This window comes from Mercenaria mercenaria, chromosome 16, assembly GCF_021730395.1.
Source record: "Mercenaria mercenaria strain notata chromosome 16, MADL_Memer_1, whole genome shotgun sequence".
NCBI lineage: Eukaryota > Metazoa > Mollusca > Bivalvia > Venerida > Veneridae > Mercenaria > Mercenaria mercenaria.
In genome coordinates, this window is record NC_069376.1 from 3,931,974 (window position 1) to 3,953,218 (window position 21,245).

General features: G+C 35.1%; 2 protein-coding genes across 2 annotated transcripts in view; both read right to left on the bottom strand.

Annotated features, from left to right (window-relative positions):
• The window catches only part of LOC128549418 (uncharacterized), a 44,691-nt gene extending 34,231 nt beyond the window's left edge, over positions 1 to 10,460 (bottom strand). The window contains exons 1-7 of the mRNA XM_053526061.1: positions 9,990 to 10,460; positions 4,764 to 4,842; positions 4,127 to 4,393; positions 3,198 to 3,383; positions 1,936 to 2,117; positions 1,212 to 1,443; positions 174 to 280 (exon numbers count right to left, since the gene is read on the bottom strand). Of these exons, the coding sequence (XP_053382036.1) occupies positions 174 to 280; positions 1,212 to 1,443; positions 1,936 to 2,117; positions 3,198 to 3,383; positions 4,127 to 4,393; positions 4,764 to 4,842; positions 9,990 to 10,460 (1,524 nt within the window). The remainder of the gene's footprint in view (positions 1 to 173; positions 281 to 1,211; positions 1,444 to 1,935; positions 2,118 to 3,197; positions 3,384 to 4,126; positions 4,394 to 4,763; positions 4,843 to 9,989) is intronic.
• The window catches only part of LOC123540409 (uncharacterized), an 86,953-nt gene continuing 76,059 nt past the window's right edge, over positions 10,352 to 21,245 (bottom strand). The window contains exon 6 of the mRNA XM_053526062.1: positions 10,352 to 12,399. Within this exon, the coding sequence (XP_053382037.1) occupies positions 10,511 to 12,399 (1,889 nt within the window). The 3' untranslated portion in view covers positions 10,352 to 10,510. The remainder of the gene's footprint in view (positions 12,400 to 21,245) is intronic.

Consider the following 21,245-nt stretch of genomic DNA (forward strand, 5'->3'; position numbering starts at 1 on the left):
TGCTCTTGAGAAGCATAGAACAAATCCAGAATAATGAAAGTAAACATTATTTGGCCTATTTTATTATCACTTAGGTTCTGGAAAGGGAAGGGATATAGAAAATAAAAAGTGATTTATTGATTTACAAATAAAAATGTCATGTTAACCAATATGAAATGATAAGCTATTTCTACCTGCTTTAATTTGTCTGCATGAGTGCCTACAAGTATAACTGGTGGACCTTTGCATTCTGTTGAGCTGCAAAACTCGTGTATGGAATTCAACCAAAAGTGAACAAACTCTGAAAGAACAAAATATCGACATTAAAGTACTTAGCTTAATGTCAAGTAAGCTGGCATTCATAACATTCAGTAACAGGTAGTTCAATTTTACAAGTTTGATTTCAAGTGAGAGCGACTAGTACAAGTGTACTGTATACTTTTCTATCTTTAAAGATGCAACCGCCATCTTTCACATACACTTTATCGTTAGATATTTACTTTAAATGTATAAAACCCTCATCCGCTGTATTTAGCGTTACTAAATATATAAATTGATTTGCATATAGAGCCACTTTCATAATTAAATAGCATGTAGTAACAGTTTATACGAGGTAATTGTTCGTGTTTTGGAATATGAAGATTGGAGCTAAAACACCTTTACATTATGAGTTCTAAAGTTTATTTTAAGGTCATACATGAGTTTACTTCAACAAATGTTTCTAGAACAGATTATAGAATGCATTTTGACTTCAAGAATATTATTTTTCACATGTCATGATTTGTCGTTGACAATGCATATGCTACTTGATAGTACTTCAATATTTTTGTTTGCACTGAACCGCCATCATCTTAAACATAATCTATACATGTTTCGATGTATCTTACATTAGTCAATACACTTTCTGGTATAAGCAGCGTAAGCACTTTGTTGACCATTAGACAGTCATCATCCTCCACTTGATTTGATATACACGTAACTTGCAAAGTGACGATATTCCTAAACAATTTACCTTATATTATTGAATATTTTGCGCCTTTGATATTCCATCATCTTGAATCATATATGTGCTTGAACATATCAAATTCGGATTAATACATGACCTTCCTAGAAAACACTCAAGATTTGCGCCTTTGCTGTCAGGAAAACAGCCGTCATCTTGATCTATATCTCCCATGCCTTCGGATATGTCAGTGACTAATAAACAGTAGACACTCCTATATATAACTCACCTGATACTTTACGTTTAGCACCTTTGCTGTCAATGAAACAAGTATTATCTAGAACAATATCCTCCGCGTCCTTGGATATGTCAGTGACTAATAAGTACACGGCGTTCTTGGATAAGAAAACCTGATGTGTTGCATAGAACTCTGACTGCCCTGCAAAGTCCCATAACGAAACTTCTGCTGTCCTTGTATCTTTATCATCTGCCGAATGTTCCTGAATTTTTTCTATTAATTCCTGTAAATCACACAGCGGAAGTCAAAACAGACATATGACGATTAATGTAAAACGTTAAATTTTCTTTTACCTACTCTTGTTATGTGTGATCAAAACGTTTCAATTTATACTATGCAGTGCTTTATTCAATTAAAGTTACCTCTTGTTAGACATAACTAAAGTTTTTAAGACTTCGAAAATATCTGTACCTCATGTCAGAGGAATGATTTATCAGTTCAATGGTATGTGGATATAAAATGTGCAAAAAGAGTATTGTTAAAGCATGTAATCTATATTTTATTCATTAATGATTAATAAAATCTGTAAAAAGATCCTTTGGAAGCAGAGAATGCAACCAAGAATAATAATAGCAGACTCGGTTTGATGGAGTCTGTTAATGAGAGGTAATGAAATGTGCAACACCTCTCACGCCCCCTAGCACCGGCTGATACAGGAAAAACTGATATAAGAAAAAAAACACTTTATATTGGAACAGATATAAATGATGTTTACTTTTAAATGATTGCGTATATACTCTTCCTTTCGAGAAGGATGTTCTTCTGTAGCAATTTCTTCAGAAACTTCTTCATAAACTTCTCCTTCAGCATCCTTAACAGATGCCACATCCTTTCGAGAAGAATGTTCGTTTGTAGCAATTGGTTCAGGGTCTTCTTCAGAAATTTCTCCTTCAGCATCTTGAATAGATGTCATATTTGATTAATATGTTGTTTCTTTCTCCCACATTTTAGTTGTTATAACAATTGGATATCTTGCATTGATGAAATATAACATATTTGTTAATAAACATCACATTTAATAATTTCGTCTTGCGTGTGTAACAATAAATTTAAATTCCAACGGTTAAAACGGTTCCTTTGTTGAAATTTTAGACAGTTATTGTTTGCTACATCACATGAAATGCAACGACCAAAATGACACAAGATTCAAAATGTTCGACTGATGTCGCTTTTACGAACATTACATTGTCATATGAGATGTGCATTTAACGGATGTTGCTGACTGAAAGCTAGGACCGGGACGATTACTCGGTTCATCGGATCCGATTCAATTACTAGGTGAAACCGGTTTCAATATTGCAAAACAGCTAATCGCTATTAAACAACAAACATCACGAATCGCACTTTATTTTTTTTATATTTCTTATACCAGCACATTGACCCACAGTATATGTCCGCTAAAACATATCATTCATCATAATCAATAGTCTCGGATTCGCCCGTCGTCATCTATTTAAAATGAAATACACCAAAATATGACTATCAATTTTTTTTTAAACTGCTTGCAAATGATAGAGTCCGTAAGTTCCTAATGAAGCCAGCTGCTGGAAGAACCTTGATACGGGCATCAGGGAGGAAAAAAGCATTTTCAAAATGGCAGCCGATTAACCGGTTCGATTCGATTTCATACAAAGGATAAACCGGTTTCAAAATTTTGAAATCGTCCCAGCCCTACTGAAAGCGTCCGTTACACAACTATAGGACCCTTTTCATTATAATAATGACGTCAGCGAGTGCTTGTGTGGTCTGAATGATTGATAACTTTTTTTGTGTATGTATGTAAATGTGTACAATACTGTAGATAAACCATAGGCCTTTTAAAATTACTTTCTCCTAAGTAATGAGATGCATGGTTGTGTCAACAAACCTAAAAAACGCCAATATACTTCGTATTCTAGCGAAACCAGTTCAACAATAATTAATTTGTGTCCATATAATCATTTCAGTACACTACATAGCAATATTTGAGAGTTATACCATTGTCGTCTTCACTCATTGAACTGTCGTCTTCACTCATGTCTTCTGGTTTTATAAATCCAATATCTTTCCCCTCTCCAGTGACTGTTTCTATAACATTATCTTTCTTTCCAGATATTATGTCGTTAGACGCTGGTTTTTGCAACAACTTCATTAAACGGTGATAAATGGTTTTCATTTTCTGATCTGGAACAGTAAATTTAGCAATATCACATTTCTAAATATCTTGTTGGCTTTCCTGGAGTCTTAATAGCTAAGGCCTAAAAAAATTCTTTGTTTCCGGTAACATGCTCAAAAAATTAGGGTAGGTAGGTCGGAATATTTTTTTATTTTTTGGATTTTTTCTTTTTATTTAGGGAGACTTTTCGGAAATTATTTTTGTGTCAAAAAATGAATACAAATAGGGAGATTATGTCTTTAGACCATCAGTAAGTTGATTTCTAACATCACTGACTATATGTTAAAAGCATAAAAAGTGCAGTTTTTTCAACTTTTTGTCTACAAGTTGAAAACATTATTCCCCAAGACCATAAAAACATTTAGGGTCGGGCCAAATTTTTAGGGTAGGTCGGGATACCGGAAACAAACACTTTTTTTACGTCTAATCACAGAAAGTCTAAACAGAGATCTTGTTCATAAAAAGATAAAAATGGTTCAAATTGGAAACAGATAAATAATAAGTGATTACTGCTGCTTATAATATGTTTTGTAAATGTTACACTAACCAACATTTTGACCGTAGGGATTTGCTAGCACTAACTTTATAAAAAGGCATTTGTCTAAAATGCTTCTTTTTTCAAAAAAAAAAAAAAAAACCACATGTAAACTGTTTTCAATTTAACAACTACAATAAACCGTCTTTCATTTCCCTAAACAGTGGGAGAGTTGTCGTTTTTCTACAAATATTTAAACAGAACGTAAATACTAACCTTTGCCTAATATAGTCCAATGACCAGTATCCAGTGAAACATTGCATTTTCTCACATGTACGTCTATTCCGTTTGTGATCTCTCTCTGGTTTATATCTACATCCTCATAGAACAAACGTTTTGTTAGAGTTGTTTTACCAACATTAGTGTGTCCCACAACCATTATACGGATGCTGCGAACAACTTCTTGGCCATCACTCAAAGCTCGCTTGTATAGTTCAATTGAATTCTGGTCCATCCGCAAAATTTCCTCAGGGATCAAACTAGCTGTAAAGAAAACAATTATTGATATAAAGATTTTTTTAAACAAGAGTACCAGAATGGAAATATATACGCAAGTCATTAAGATGTAACAGTAAAACATATTCTGTATAGGTTTGAAAGACAGTAAGCCACAACAATGGCATATCAAATTCTAACACCAAGGTTAAAAATTTCAAGAATAAGCTTTTTATAATTGCAACGAAGGAGAGTAAGTTTACAAGAAAATCTGCAATTTTAATTCCACAAAAACACTCATTGCCGGTTAGAGATACATTTAAATACACTTTAAAGAAAAACCAGCATTAACAATTAAATCTAATAATAACCTCTGCAGTCATGTCAATTAAAAAAGAAAAAAACAGTTTTCAGTTACCTGTTTGATTAGAACTGGTTTCTTCAGAATAGGCATGCAAAGCACAAACGGGATCCTCCTCCATGGGTACTAGCTCGTTCTGCAATGCATGGAAGGTTTTTTGGTTTCTGACTTAGTATCCGAGAGGAACGGAGGGACGGCCGAAGAGACATCTTCATTAAATATAATAGTTTTGGTAAAGTCTTATTGTACCACAGTTTTGTTTTGAAGCAATAAGAAATAAAAAAAATGGAGAGAAGTTGCAAACTGAAATTAACATAATACTATATGTATTTAGATTATATGTATCTAATAAGCTGTCGTAGGAAAGCAACGATCGACTTTTCAAAAGACTAGTCATGAATGCTTATTGAATTAAAACGAAAGTGGAAAAAGTGGCAAGATTTTGTACATCCCATCACAGTCGACACGTATTTGAAGTTCCAATCAATATATACCAGTAGGTATTGAGATACAAGCTTAAGTATAAAAACTTAACCGGAAATTATAAGTCGTAAAAGGGACAGTGTCATTCAATTTCCGTCATTGGGAACTGAGATACCAGCTTACATACAATAAAACTCTACCAACACTTGCTAAGTAATCATGTGAATATGCAAACTAAAGATATGGAACATATGCAATGCATGTTCGATCATCATATATGTCTATAAAGTTCCATTCCATATTCATTAGTGGGTACTGAGTCACAAGTGGGCATACAAAAACTTTACAACGATTGTAAAGTCAAAAATGTGACCTAATTTTGAATGAAAATGTGCAAAAGTAAAAGTGTTGACAAGTGTGACAATCTATTCCATATCGATAAGTGGCTACTTATATTCTAGGTTACATACAGAAATGCACCTAATTGCTACAGATGTGTGTGGAGTCTGAAAAAAATTGCCGACCAGTTTCTGAGAAACAAATTACATGCACAAACACAAAAATATTTCTGAGTAAAAAAGAGACATAATTCGTACAAATAGAAAACTTTAGTGATGTCATTACACTGTAAGGTTAACCCACAATTTCAAAGCATTGTGTGAAGTTTAAAAGTATTTGATCAAGTAGCGTTAGAAAAACATGTTCACATGCAAAACTTTCTATTTGAAATAGAGAAACAATGTGAGTAGAAGTAAAAGCTACAGCTATCTGACGTGTTATCGGAAGTCGAACAATGATTCAAAAAATTTATGTTAATTATGACAGAGTCTAGACAAGGGTTATGCAACATGGCATTTTAGTTCATTTTATGATGCCAATGAAGTTTAAACTATTTGACGGATTATCTTCAAATTTATGGAAACATGATTTCAGGCAAAGCAGACATAAACGCCGATGAATGCTATTATTTCGAAAGAATGTAATATCAAATTGTCGACCATAACATTATATTCTCACTGAAACATCATCAATGAAAACTGTCCGTTTTTATTATGACAAGTTTCATCTGCCTGGAACTTTTATAGGATAATATAAGGTAAGGCACCACCATCTATCGTTAATATGAAATAAGGAAAAGCTCAATGAAATATTGTTAAGCTAAACATATACATGTATATTACAAAGAAATTATTCACGACTCAAAGGAGAAAACCTATTCACTTGTAAGATAGCAAGTTTATACTCAGTTTCATCAGAGTTATTATACCTTTTTGAACAAATTTAAATCGGTATGCGACACTTTCAGGAAAAATCGCATACTTCAAGAAACCAATGCCAAGGAAGATAAACCGGTGTCAGGAGAAATAAGACTAACAAAGTAGTTGTTGTTTCTTTTTAAAACATTAAAAACGGTCAACGATACTTATAGGAACACTCGCAAATCTCCAGGAATAGGTGCCAGTGGAGATAGCATCGACCCAGTAACCTCTGTATTATTTCACGCAACATAGAGCCAGATGGATATTCACCTCTTACGGGGTATTTGTCTTATATATTTCAATACCTAACTCAGAGCTCCCTTTATAGTCTCCTCCTCTGGCTGGATATTCATCTTATATTTTTGAAAACACAACTTTGAGCTAGCTGGATATTCAATGCTGGCTGTGTATTCAGTTTTCTCATATTTCGTGAATATCCAACTCATAGCTACATGTAGCTTTGTATTCACCTGTGTCTGAATATTCGTCTTAGGTAAGGTGAATACCCAACTTAGAGCTAGCTGGATATCCATCTTTGGCTTGATATTCATCTTGTGTATTTGAATACCCAGCTACGCCTAGCTGGGTATTCAGTCCTAGCTGTGTATTAATTGTTCCTATGTATCGTGAATATCCAACTCAGAGCTTGCTGAGCAATAACCTCTGGCTGGATATTCGTCTTAGGTAATTCCAGTACTAAACTCTGAGCTAGCCAGATATTTACCCCTGGATGGAGATTTGTCTTATATATCTGAATACCCAACTTAGACCTAGCTGAGTATTCAATGCTAGCTGTGTTTTCAGTTTTCTTATGTGTCATGAATATGCAACGCAGAACTAGCTAAGCATTCAGTTTTCTTATGTGTCGTGAATATCCAAAGCTAGCTGAGCGTTTACTTCTTGACTGATATTCCTCATAGGTAATTTAAATACCCAACTCAGAGGTAGCTGGATATTCACATCTGGCTGGAGATTAGTCTTATATATTTGAATCCCGAACTCAAAGCTAGTGGGGCATGCTCCCTGTGTAATCAGTTTCTTATGTGTCGTTAAAATCCAACTCTTAGCAAGCTGTGTATTCTCTTCTGGCTGGATATTCGTTTTAGGTAATTTAAATAGCTAACCCAGAGCTAGCTTGGAATTCACATCTGGATGAATATTTTTCCTAGGTAATGTCAATACCAAACACAGAGGTAGGTGTATTCCCCTCTGGCTGGATATTCGTCTTAGGTAATTAGAATAGCCACCTCAGAGCTAGCTTGGTATTCACCTCTGGTTGAACATTTGTCCTAGGTAATTTCAATACCCAGCTCAGAGCTGAATGTGTATCCCCCTCTGGTTTGATATTCGTCTTAAGTTATGTGAATACCCAACTCAGAGCTAGCTGGGCATTCCATGGTCGCTGTGTATTCAATTTTCTTGTGTCGTTAATATTCAGCTAAGAGCTGGCTGTGTATTGACCTCTCGCCGGATATATGTTTAGGTAAAGAAAATACCCAACTCATAGCTAGTTGTGTATTCACTTTTGGCTGAATATTCTTCTTAGGTAGATTGAATACCCAACACAGAGCTGGCTGTATATTCACCTCTGGTTGGATATTCGTCTTATATATTTGAATACCAAACTCTGAGCTAAATGTGTATTCCTTCTGGTTGGATATTCGTCTTAGGTAATCAGAATAGCCACCTCAGAGCTAGCTTGGTATTCACCTCTGGGTGAATATTTGTCCTAGGTAATTTCAAACCCCCAGCTCAGAGCTGAATGCGTATTCCCCTCTGGCTTGATATTCGTCTTAGGTTATGTGAATACCCAACTCAGAGCTAATTTGCTATCCACCTCTGGCTGGATATCAGTCTTATATATTTGCATACCCAACTCACACCTAGCAGGGTATTCAATGTTATCTGTGTATTCAGTTTTCTTATGTGTCGTTAATATACAACTCAGGGCTAGCTGTGTATTCCTCTCTGGTAGGATATCCGTCTTAGATAAATATGTTTTGAATACCCAACTCAGAGCTAGCTGGGTATTCACTTCATGGTGAATATTCGTCTAAGGTAATTTCAATACCCAGCTCAAAGGTAGCTGGAAATCCAACTCTGGCTGAATATTCATGCTAGTCATTTGAATACCCAACTCAGACTTAGCTGGGTATTCAATGCTAGCTGTGAATTCAGTTTTCTTATTGTCGTATATATCCAACTCAGAGTTAGCTGTGTATTCACGTCTTGCTGGATATATTTTTAGGAAATTTGAATACCCAACTCATAGTTAGCTCTGTATTCATTTCTGGCTGAATATTTGAATACCCAACACAGAGCTAGATGTGTGTACCTCTCTGACTTGATAATCGTCTGAGGTAATCTGAAAACACAACAAATGGCTACATGTGTATTCACCACTGGGTAAATTTTTCGTCTAAGGCAATTTCAAAACCAAGCTCAGAGGTAGCTGGATATTTGCCACTGGCTTGAAATTCGTATTTTCATTTGAAAACCCAACTCAGAGTTAGCTGTGCATTCAATCCTGGCTGGGTATTCATGTTAACTTTGTCCTGAGTATCCAACTCAGAGTTAGCTGTGTATTCACATCTGACTGGATTTTGTCTTGTTTATTTGAATACACAACTTAGAGCTAGCCGGGCATTTTCCTTTAGCTGGATATTCGTCTTTTATATTTAAATACACAACTCAGTGCTAGCTGGGTATTCAATCATGGCTGTATATTCTGTTTCGATATTTGGCATGAATATCCAGCTCAGAGCTAGCTGTGTATCCAACCCTGGCTTGATATACGTCTAACGTAATGTGAATACTCAGCTCAGCGATAGCTGGATATTCGTCGTTTTTTTTTTTGAATACCCAATTCAGAGCTAGCTGGGTATTCAATCATGGATGTATATTCAGTTTTCTAATGTATCATAAATATCCAACACAGACCTAGCTGAGTGTTCACCTTTGGATGGATATTCGTCTTAGGTAATATGAATACCCAACTCAGAGCTATCAGGCTATTCACCTTTGGCTGGAGATTCGTCTAACATGGGCATTCCAGGCTTGCTGTGTGTTTAGTTTTCTTATGTGTCGTGAATATCCAACATGGAGCTAGCTGTGTATTCACCTCTGGCCGGACATATGTTTAGGTATTTGAATACTCAACTCATAACTAGTTGTGTATTCATTTCTGGCTGAATATTATCTTAAATAATTTGAATGCTCAACAAAGAGGTAGCTGTGTATTCACCTCTGTCTGGATATTCGTCTTATATATTTGGATATCCAACTAGGAGTAACCTTGATATTCCCTCCATAGTTACCAACCTGCGCTCGTTCGCTTTTCAGGTTGATGCGCTGAATACTAACCAAATCAAAATAAAAGTTATGCGGTAAAGTATAATACAACAGATAAAAATATCTCATTCAATTACAACAGAAATACCCAAAACTTTTGTAAATTTAAAGACAGCGCTCAGTTGCATATTCGATTCTCAATTAAATATTTTTCACAAAGATGGAACACGAAGACGCTTTCTATTAAAGAAAATATTCAAAAATGATCAGATATAGTGTATATTGTAAGAAAAAAAATCAGACAACTTACTTGTGTATCACTCCATGTGGAAGAACATTCAACTTTTGTTTCAAACACAAACTTCCCCCACCAGCTACCATCCTCCGTAACTCGGAAATTCTGAGATGAGCGTATATATTGTATAACGTGTTCAAACTCTGTTTCCGGTTCTATCTCACACACGAATATTGTTACTGTGACTTTGTGTGAAAGTTTCTCCACTACCTTAACGAGATCACGCAATGTTGAAGCAGACATGTTTACACTACTCAAATAAACACTTTCAATATTCGCCATTTCAGGAGGCAGCGACATTTCACCTAGATTGATATACGACAAATTCACGTATTCCACTTGACTACTAACTTTCAATTGTGACACTTCAGGTATCTCCCACAATACTAACTCCCTTAGATCTGAATGCTGACTAAAATCTAAACTGAAAGTACACGAACGCTCGTGCTCGGTACAGTATAAGTCCCACAATCTAATCTCCGTCATTGTTTTTCTGTTTATAATATAATTCAGAAAGTCATTCAGTACATCGTGGCTCATCTTGAAACGATTACCGAGATATAAATTGCTTGTAACAGAGAATTATTCTGTAATGTTTCCAACATTTCACGGCTCCAAGAACCAAGTAGACCAGACGATCCAACAGTGACACATTTCGGCGACTTGTCCAACAGTACAGGAAGCTGTGCGTTTTCTTCTTTACCGCAGTAGGATATTTTATTGATCTGGAACAGTTCGTGCAATTCACAACAATCAATAATTTCACGTAAACTACGATCACTGTCGTCAGTGTTGATATTTATTGACGCCATGTTATTTTTATTGTGCACCGCGAGCCGTGCTAAATATGAAAAGTATTTTTCTTCTTTACAATCTTCACTAAAGAAAAAATCTTGACAGAAAAGTTTGAGTTCCTTATCGCTCGAGTTTTCTTTCATACAAGAAATGTACATGTCTTGTATGTCATGCAGAGGTTTACAGTATTCGTCAGTCGTGGATCTGTATTCGCTCGTTATCTTATCTTCGCTGATAACAGAAAGAAATTCCTGTGATACTGACGAAATGATTTCTGTATTCATTCCGCTGATGAAAACAAGCACTGTTGACATGTCCAGAATACTCTGCAAACTTTTGCATTTGTTTATAACAATGTTTTTGACATCACTTTCATTTTGACAGCTAATGTACAGTGCACAAAAAAATTCGTGCACTGTTTTGTGCGAAAACGAAAATTTCGAGATTTGTTTTGTTAGTGTCTTTTCTGTACTTTGTGTTAATATTCCCGAGTTAAGACTTAATTTCAAATACTCTGGGGTTAGTTTTTTCTCTGTCATTGACTGGCTAAACACAAGGGTTTTTTCTTTGTTATCACTGAATAACATTTCAAATGCTAATTGTCCTAAAGCTTGCAGAAATGTGTAGTGTTTCTTACAATGTTCATGTTCACCGAAGCATTGTGGGATATCACTCTGGGACTGTTTGCGCGACTGTTGCATGTCGGGATATTTTTCAAACGTTCGTTTAAGGAGCAGTTCAACAGTCTGACAATATAACTCAGTTCTAGATGCTCCTAGCTCTATTCCATCACACCATAAACACAAAATATACATCAGTAAGAGCGGAATAGTTTCCAAATCCGAAATACCCCTATCACTGATAGCACGATCAAACTCTTGAATATGTTTTTCTATGTCAGTTTTACCACATAACAGTGAGATCACAGTCCTTTTTAATCTTCTAGCAGACGTTTTACTAAGTCCGACAAGTTCCAACTTTCGTTCTATTTCACTTGCACGTATCTTACTAACGCCCAATTTCCACGGTCTAGTTGTTGTGAGAATTGTACATTTCCTCCTAGTTTTCCTGTGTGGAATGTCACTTTTTGCGTGTGTGAATTCGTCCAATCCATCCAATATTATCAGGCACCTTTCCTTAGAAAGAATTTTTTCAAAATCACTAGTTGAAATAATGTGTGCTAGATCATTAGTTATTTGTTTTTTGATCATCTCATCAATGTCCCATTCTTCGGAACAATCACGTAAAGACAACAAAAACACAAAGTCAAAATTCGACATTGTACTAATGTCTTTCTTCTTAAAATGTTCATCTTCGTTTGGGATACAGTTTTTTGCTTGACACCACGTTAAAACGAGCCGTTTACTTAATGCTGTTTTCCCAAACCCAGCATCCGCAGCAAGGTAAATTTTGCGACATGGTTCTTTTTCCTTGTAGAAAACATCATGCAATGACGTAACCTTTGATCTAATTTCTTTGCCACCTCCACGCGCCCTCTGAATTTCCACTGACTCTATGTCTGGCATGACGTAAAACTTAAGGAGAGGCGTGTCATTTTCTTCCATTAAAGGTGACATCGGTAGGGTATGGTGCCTTTCCCTGTAGAGATCTATCAAATCGTCCTTCAGTTCTGAAATATAAAGAACATCGTTTGTTACTCAAAATACTTATTTAACAATTCCATTTTCTAGAAGAGCACATATTCAGCCACTGTGCATAGTATTTCTGTGTAAATGGTGAAACATTTGAAATTATTGTTGTTGATGTTTGTATGGGTTGCAGTTTTATTTATCCTTGTCAAAATCAAGCTTATTACACCAAATGACACAGGGTGTCACGGGTCGTAATTTTTTATACTGTTTTATCTTTAATAGTAACGTGCGCCGTGCATTAAGTCTTTTTCAGAGCGGGAAAATAACACTTAACCCTCGCGCATGCGCCAAATTTTCGATAGTGTCCGTCAGGTTTTATTTATGTTGTATCGTCTGCTATTTAATTGAATCGGGGCTTCTCGGTATTGTACGTAATATCACGGATATTAACGGAAGTTCCCGAGGCAATTCATCCGTGTGTTTGTCCGTGCAGTTTTGTGAACACTTGTCATGTTTGTCCAATCGTCTTGTTTGAATGAGAGATAAAATGAGAGAAAGATATACGTTGGTCTGTTCTTTTTATCCTCTTTGCACTTTTCACCGCCAAAATCCTTCGGCCCTCAGTGCAGTCTTTCTTCTCTTACGAGTAAGATGGAAAACCCTTAAATACGAATTCAAATCATTTTGAATTTATTTAACAATCCTCAGTTAATTCACCAGACGTTGTGGTAAGAAATATTTAGATCTATTGTTCATTAATATTGTATTTTGTATTTCTTTACCCGACGCGTGAATTAATATTTGTGCAATTTTGTATTATTTTATCTCTATTTTATCATGATTGTTAATTTCATGTTATTATATGTTTTAGGCTTTTTAACGAAATAATAAAGAGAGTAGAACCTACGCCGGGACTGCTAATATATTTAGTCCTGTGACATTTGTTTGCGACACATAATTATACATTGCATTACACAATGGGTTAAAATTACAGATCAGATTCAGTCATTTGAACACAACTTACAATGTTATGACAGATTAACGTTAATTAGATATTGCAGAAGTTTGCGGCCAGAAGTTGGCAGCCTAGCTGCCTAAAATTAACGGTTTGGTGGTAGAGCAGCCTAATATGATGTTAGCGACTAACGGCTGATAATTAGATATAATAAAGTTAAACACTGTATCTATCAACAAAACGACTCTGAAAATGATAATTTTAGGCCACCGCAAGGCCAAAGTAGTTCTATCTGCTTGGCGCACTAAACTTCATTCAAATGAAAAACGAATGAAATCTTGACTAAAATGTTTCTGACCTAGAGAATGCAAGTTACAACTAAATATTGAAAATTCAAAGTTCATTTACACTTCAAATACTTACTCTAGGCCACATTACCAGGCGGCTCTAATGAAAAATAAAATGTTTCAAATCAGGAGAATTATGAAACAAATGGTTATTATTCTGAAACTTTTTAATCCAGCGTCTTGGCGGCCTATAGAGACCCAGCAGACATGTGCATTTAGGTTTTATGTGTTTTATTTAACATAAATAATCCATGAAAATAAAGTCTATAAAGTGTTTGTCTTTTGTTAATGGCTACATACAGGTAATTGTCTTACCGATGGGTCTCTAATTTGTTGAGAATGAATTGTTTTCTAGTTTGACCTATGTAATATTCATGTCAGCCAGTTTATCTAGCTAGTTTATCAGCTAGATTAACAAAAAATAAATAAATACTTTATTGACTGTTTTTGACCGAAATTAAACATGCGGAGCATTTCACATGATACGGATTGATAAATAACATATTCTAACACGATCAGATTCATTTTTACTGTTAAACAAAGAAGGTAGAAAGCAGTGAATTATCATACAACAAACCACTGTTCTGACGTCACAATTATTACGTCATGGCGTCAAGCGGCATAGCTGCGCGCTGGAAAAGAAACCGATTGAAAACGGGCAAATATTTAATGCATGTCATCAAGGATGTACTTTAAAATCCTTTATAACGTGTTAGAATCGAAATAATATATCTCATTTAGTGATTTGCTCTTGAATAATTCATTGCTTGTCGTTCAGATGCGTATTATTATATCACTCGGGCTACGCCCTCGTGATATAATTCCTCCGCATCTGAACTCCAAGCAATGATTTATTCAACGACAAATCACTTGATGAGATATATTATTTCTTAAATAACATCATTTACTCACGTTTGACGTCGAAATTACGCACCTTGTTTCCTTGATGTTAACGTAAAAACTATTGAATTAATTCCCTTCTTTTGTCAGTAAATAGAGGATATTTGTTTGTTTTGAGTGAATTCATATGGAATATATTTCACTTAGAAGTGAGAAAATTTCAAATATTTTCACGAGCGCGTAGCGTGAGTGAAAATGTGAAAATTTTCTCATTTCGAGGTGAGAGATATTCCATATTCACGAAAAACAAACAAATTTTCTTTTTATTTTATGCTCGATTACGTTGAGAAATGCATTTTGCAACTGATTTAATATCAGCGCGGGAAACAGACGCGCGTAAACAGACATGACGTTAGACGTGCTGTGACGTTATAAAGACGCATGCAACATAAAGTTCAATTTTGTTTTATATTTTGCTGCATAACGGTATGAAATTATCTTTAAGTAAAATAATTTGAATCGAGAAGTATACTATAAAGAACAAAGTGCGACTATAATTTTCATCCTGTTTTAAGCAAATAATTTAAAATTCATACACAGTGTATGAGGGGGCGGAGCTCATATCTCTCACAGTGTGAAAATATAGATTTCATAGTTTCACAGTGTGAGCGATAAGATATGAAAATATTTAACTGATAGAATACGGTATTTCATTAGTTAGCATAAAATAAACATTAATAATCCTGGGTAGCCTGGAAGATATTTTTTTTGCAAAATCTTTATGAAGTTTTGCTCTTGACATGTTTTGTCATATCATTTGATTTATGTTTGTATTGATTTCCCTCATGTATTTTCGGCGGGCCATTAGATCAAATAAAACTTTGAAACGTTTTAGTTTATATATATAACAAGTTGATATGCGCATGCCCATTTCATGTCGATGATGTGTACCAAGTTGCGTTTTAAACCGACTGAAAGTGAAAAAATCAAGTACACAACTGTAATATTCCAAAGTTAAAAAAAGGCCATAACTCTAAAAATATATTGGTCATGAATGTCTCGAAAATATGCACATGTCCATTTGATGTTGCTGTTTTATCGGTATACCAATTTTCAGTCCAGTTGTACGAAAAATGTACGAAAGTATATAATATTTTGTTGAACTGCCAAATTTCATAACGCTATAAGTAAATTACTCTTAGAAAAAAATCAGACATAATAATATAAAAATTGTGTGCATTTCCGCTTACAGCTGATGATGTTTACCAAGTTGCATTTGAATTGGATGGAAACTGTAATTGAGTTGAGTACGTCCGAAAGAAAATGTAACCGGCGGACTGACGGACGAACAGATCAAACAACCGCTGTTTCCCCGTGTCTTCGATAAATTTGATATAAAAGAAGGATCAAGAAGCATAAAACAGATATCCAAATGTTTTTCTCAGTTTTTATCTATTCAGTCTGCAGCAGCCGACAGTCTATTTACACGCCTTTATTCCAAGAAAAAAACTGAATTTTTAATACTGACACAAAGCGAAGAATAAGATAACTATAAAAGAAATGTACAAACCTTTTCTTTTATTTATATACATCAAAATTTACTATTTTATTGATATTTCTCTCGACTACGGCTAACATGATACGCCAGCCTACGCTGTAACCAGCGTCTAATGAAAAATACAGCAGTTCTATTAATAGCGTGGAGTTCAAAGTGTCAAAAAGTTATTGACACGATACATGTATAAAAAAAAGAAATAAATCTCTTCCGTACGTTTTCAAGTATCTCAGTCATACATGCAAAGTTTTGACTCCTTTGAATGTTTAATGACTTTCTTTATTCTTGTTTATTTAATTATTTTGCTGGGTTTAACGTCGCACCGACACAATTATAGGTCATATGGCAACTTTTAGTTTTAATGGTGGAGGAAGACCCCAGGTTCCCCTCCGTGCATTATTTAATCACGAGCGGGAACCTGGGTAGAATCAGCGGCCTTCCGTAAGCCGGCTGGATGGCTTCATCACTTGAAGAATTCAACGCTCCGACTGAGGCTCGAACCCACATCGAAGAGAGGCAAGTGAGTGATTTGAAGTCAGAGGCCTTAATCACTCGGCTAAGGAGGCTTAAATACACACATCTAACGATATGAAACAGTTAGACTCTGAGGATTTTCACTTGTCGCTAGAACGCTTCCCTTATGGCATTTTCTATAACTAGTATGTTTAGGCTAACCATTCAAATTAGCTCTGAATGAGTAAACCGCCCATACAAAATCTTAGCAATATTAACTGGAGGAACCGTGGCTTGAACTCATGACCCCTGGTTTCGTCGTCAGATAATGTTACCACTATAGGACTGCGTCCGCTCTAGTCAATTGTTTAGAAATTTAACCCTTATACATTTACATTACAGTACAACTTTTGAAAATGTAAAGTGTTACTCTCGCATGAGATGTCAATCTATTTGTTGGTGATTGCACTTAATTTGAAAATAAAGACACCGCTTTTTAAGTATGTGTATATGTGCGGAACCAGTTTTATGCCACATACTAGTAATGGGTATTTTCTGAGCGAAATAAAAACTCACGTGAATTTTATTAAAAACCGAAAGAAGAAAACCGTTACATCTGCACCTAATTTTCGGATGTTTATTTTTTTCTTCTTCTTCTTTCAATTTCGTATTGGGAGATGTCGTTGAAAATGTTTCTTTGTTAATAGTGTTAAAAAGAAGGAGGTTTTAGTTTTCTATTTCGGTATTAATGTACATGTGTAAATCAGAAATAATTACATAACGTCATTTATCCGGATAACATATCTAATAAAACCTGAACACGGAATACGGACAGAAAAATCACCCAATACGTTTAAACTTCAACACGTGTGAATATTTAAAGTAACACCAAGACTATAATAACAGAAATGTTATCACATAAAATAGTTTCTTCCAATCCGCGCCTGAAAGTTTTGGTTCATTTCTTACCGAACTTAGACTGTTAAAAATTCATATGAAATGATACACCATACAGAAGTGCAGTTCTGGAAACATAAAACTGGTACTTTTATCGTAATGTCTTACATCTAACTTCTAAACAGGCCTGGTAACAGACCTACTTGTTATTTCGTGACGGCCTTAAAGTCAAATTTAAATTTACGACAAATTTTATAGAAATGTACACATTAAAGGCTTATGTCCATATTTGCACAGTCAAAAATAAACCGTCTTTCAACATAATCAAAAATGGAAAGTCATCACTAGGATAATACGTAGCAATCAACGGACTTTATCCAGTAAAATTTGAGATGTTGCAAATATGATTCATTTAAAGATGCCAGGTTTCTGACCCACTGCAACCTAGTGACCTACTTTTTTAACTCACAAAAACTTCTTGAAAATCGTTCTTGAAATACAGGTAATATACAGTTAAACTACAAGTTTTCAGGTGGACAATTTAGGCCATTTCTGAATAAATGTGTTTTTACAACTTCATCAGCAAACGTATTCAGACAATCTCTTTTAGGCATAGTTTCAAAAAAACATGAATGAATAACTATATCTTACACTGTAGAAACAAACTTTGATTGAAATTTCGCTAAATACACTGATTTTTTTTATATTATATTGCTACGGTTATTCAATAAAATATTAAGACCTTAAACACGTTGTCTTCGCCTCATAAATGTCAATTTGTAACTACATACTTGTTATTTCTCATTTTCTTCATGCAACGCATGTATACTTACCATCATGTTTGTATTTTGCTACTGTTAACAAAATCAATCTTTCCTCTACCCGCTTGTCAACATCTCTATAAGTAACGCATTCAAACAGGCCATGGTTGTAATTCTATGATTAACGCATTGTAACAGGCTATAATCATAATTCTATGATAAACGCATTCTAACAGGCCATAATCATAATTCTATGATTAACGCATTTTAACAGACCATAATCATAATTCTATGATTTACGCATTTTAACGGGCCATAGTTATAATTCTACGATTTACAAATTCTAACAGGCCATAGTTATAATTCTATGATTAACGTATTTTAACAGGCCATAGTTATAATTCTACGATTTACACATTCTAACAGGCCATAGTTATAATTCTATGATTAACGAATTCTAACAGGGTATAATCATATTTCTATGATTAACGCATCATCTAACAACCCATAATCATAATTCTATGGTTAACGCATCCTAACAGATAATAATCATAATTCTATGATTAACGCATTCTAACAAGTCATAATCATAGAATTAAGATTAACACATTCTAACAGGCCATATTCATAACTCTATGATTAACGCATTCTAACAGACAAAAATCATAATTCTATTATTAACGCATTCTAACAGGCCATATAATTGTAATTCAGTGATCAACGCGTTCTAACAGGCCATATTCATAATTCTATTATCAATGCGCTGTAGCAGGCAAGGCCATAGTCATAATTTTATGATTAACGCATTCTAACATGCCATAGCTATAATTCTGTGATTAACGCATTCTAACAGGTGATAATCATAATTCTATGAATAACGCATTCTAACGGGCAATAGTTATAAATCTGTGATTAACGCATTCTAACAGGCCATAATCATAATTCTATGATTTACGCATTCTAACAGGCCACAATTATCATTTTATTATCAGCGCATTCTAAAAGACAATACGGTAATCATAATTCTACGATGATGAAATTCACAGAAATATGACAGATGCATCTTCGAAGTTTACAAAATCAAATATATATCTGTTTTGATTCAAGTATACACAATTATTTGAAAGTCGGGTCAAAGGATACCTTTTATGCAAATTAAGCTATGTCGATGCATAAATAAAGATAGATGTTAAGAACTACTCACAATAGTGAGGTTAACTCAGTCCAAGACCAAATTTAAAGTCTGGTTCATCATTAAATCTCAAATATCACAATGTACTTTTATATTAAATGAATGCTGCACACTTCATACTATCCCCTATAATACGCAACTTCGGCTTATTTGGTTTCTATACAGTCAAAGATATTTTCCAACGATAAAAACTCGAGGGCAGGTGACAGAAAAAATTTAAACCAATCAGCGATCTCTACGAACAGATCAATTGCTGTAAACACACAAAAAAATGGATTTTGCACTGTCTATCAAATCTGTGAAATTTACATATCAATAGAATCATGCTGTGAAATTGTTACTTAGGAAGATAATTATCATTATTTAATTTCATTTTTAAGGGCGACCTTATGAGCGTTTATTCCCGGATAGAATTGAGTATAGCCGGATCACGCAGCTCGGTACGCTCTATATGTAATACCGGAACCGGAAATGGAGTTTTACAGTCTTGTTTACAGCGCTTCTTCATTCAAATTATGTACTATTTGTTCATAAATATATCAACCGTTTGTTTCTCTACGATGTTTCTTTGACATTGAAGTTGTACCTTCTTGTTCTCGCACTGTTCGTGGTAATCCTAATTAGGAGGTGCTGTGAAATATAGATCCGAAAACGCCGCCAGATTCTTTATTAGATCTACATTTAATAACATTATTATTATAGTCATATTAGCGTCTTATGGTTCTTTTATGCTTCCGTATATATACATATTGACGGGATGACCCCTGCGCGTGGCCCCTAACTATCGACCAATCCATAGGCGACTTTCGTTTTTAAGTTTGTTATGTCTACTTTCATTTTCTTTACTTCCGGAAATAGCTGAAGGTCGAGTGATGTCATTTTCTGTGATGTCAAAAACATACATATGCCTGGAGAGATTGCATAAAATTGTGAGGCTATCCCGAGGATAAGATTAAAGTATCTTCATAATTACAGTTGATACTGACTGGCACTTATAAATTTTCTCCAATATTTTCGGGTGTTTTTGTTTGTTTACGCAATATTCACATTTGTGGCAACGTTAAATGTCGCAACGCCGCTAAATGTCGCTACCACCGTTATATGTCGCAAGGTTGACGTTAAATGTCGCAACCACCGCTAAATGTCGCAAAATCGTCTGCCGCTAAACGTCAGAATGTAATGTGTTGATTTGGGAAGGGCTGAAATGACCTTTCACTCTAATCTGCACGTTTGCTTTTCAGTGGTCCCGCACCATACATACGTTAAATATTCTATATCTAAAGGTTTGAGCACTAACGTAGTACTCGCCACAGTACTAAATTTATTTCAGGTCTGAACTATGTAATTCTATGGAGTCTGTTTAGCTCATGAGATATTAAGCTCGCGCTCCGTATTGTCGCGCGTTGTATCACATGTCTTGAGTCGACCTGAATTTCGTTACACATTTCAGCCCGGGGGCCAGAAATTGTTGATGGAGGAGGGTGGGGGGAGTGGGGACCAGTTTAAAACAAAAGCGTCACCGGCGACGTGCGGTAGGTACGGGGTAACCCTATCCGTATTTGTGGAAAAAAATTTATGTACAGGTATGAAATGCTGGCCTGTGGTATATTTTTGTCTATTTTTTTGAGGTACGTTCTAGAGAGGCACTCCCCTTATGTTAGGTAATTAGGGTCTTTTCCCCTTGACAATTTTGAAATACAAGTATGGAATGCTGGACTTTTATTGCATTTTTTGTTCAAAATTTCGGTGTATGGGAGGGGTTATTCCTGCCATTTTTGAGGGCTAAGGGGCTCTCCCCGGGAAAGTTTGAAAAACATGTATAAAATGGTTGCCTCTGGTGCATTTTTTGTCTTAATTGTAAGGTATTGGAGGGGTACTCCCCTC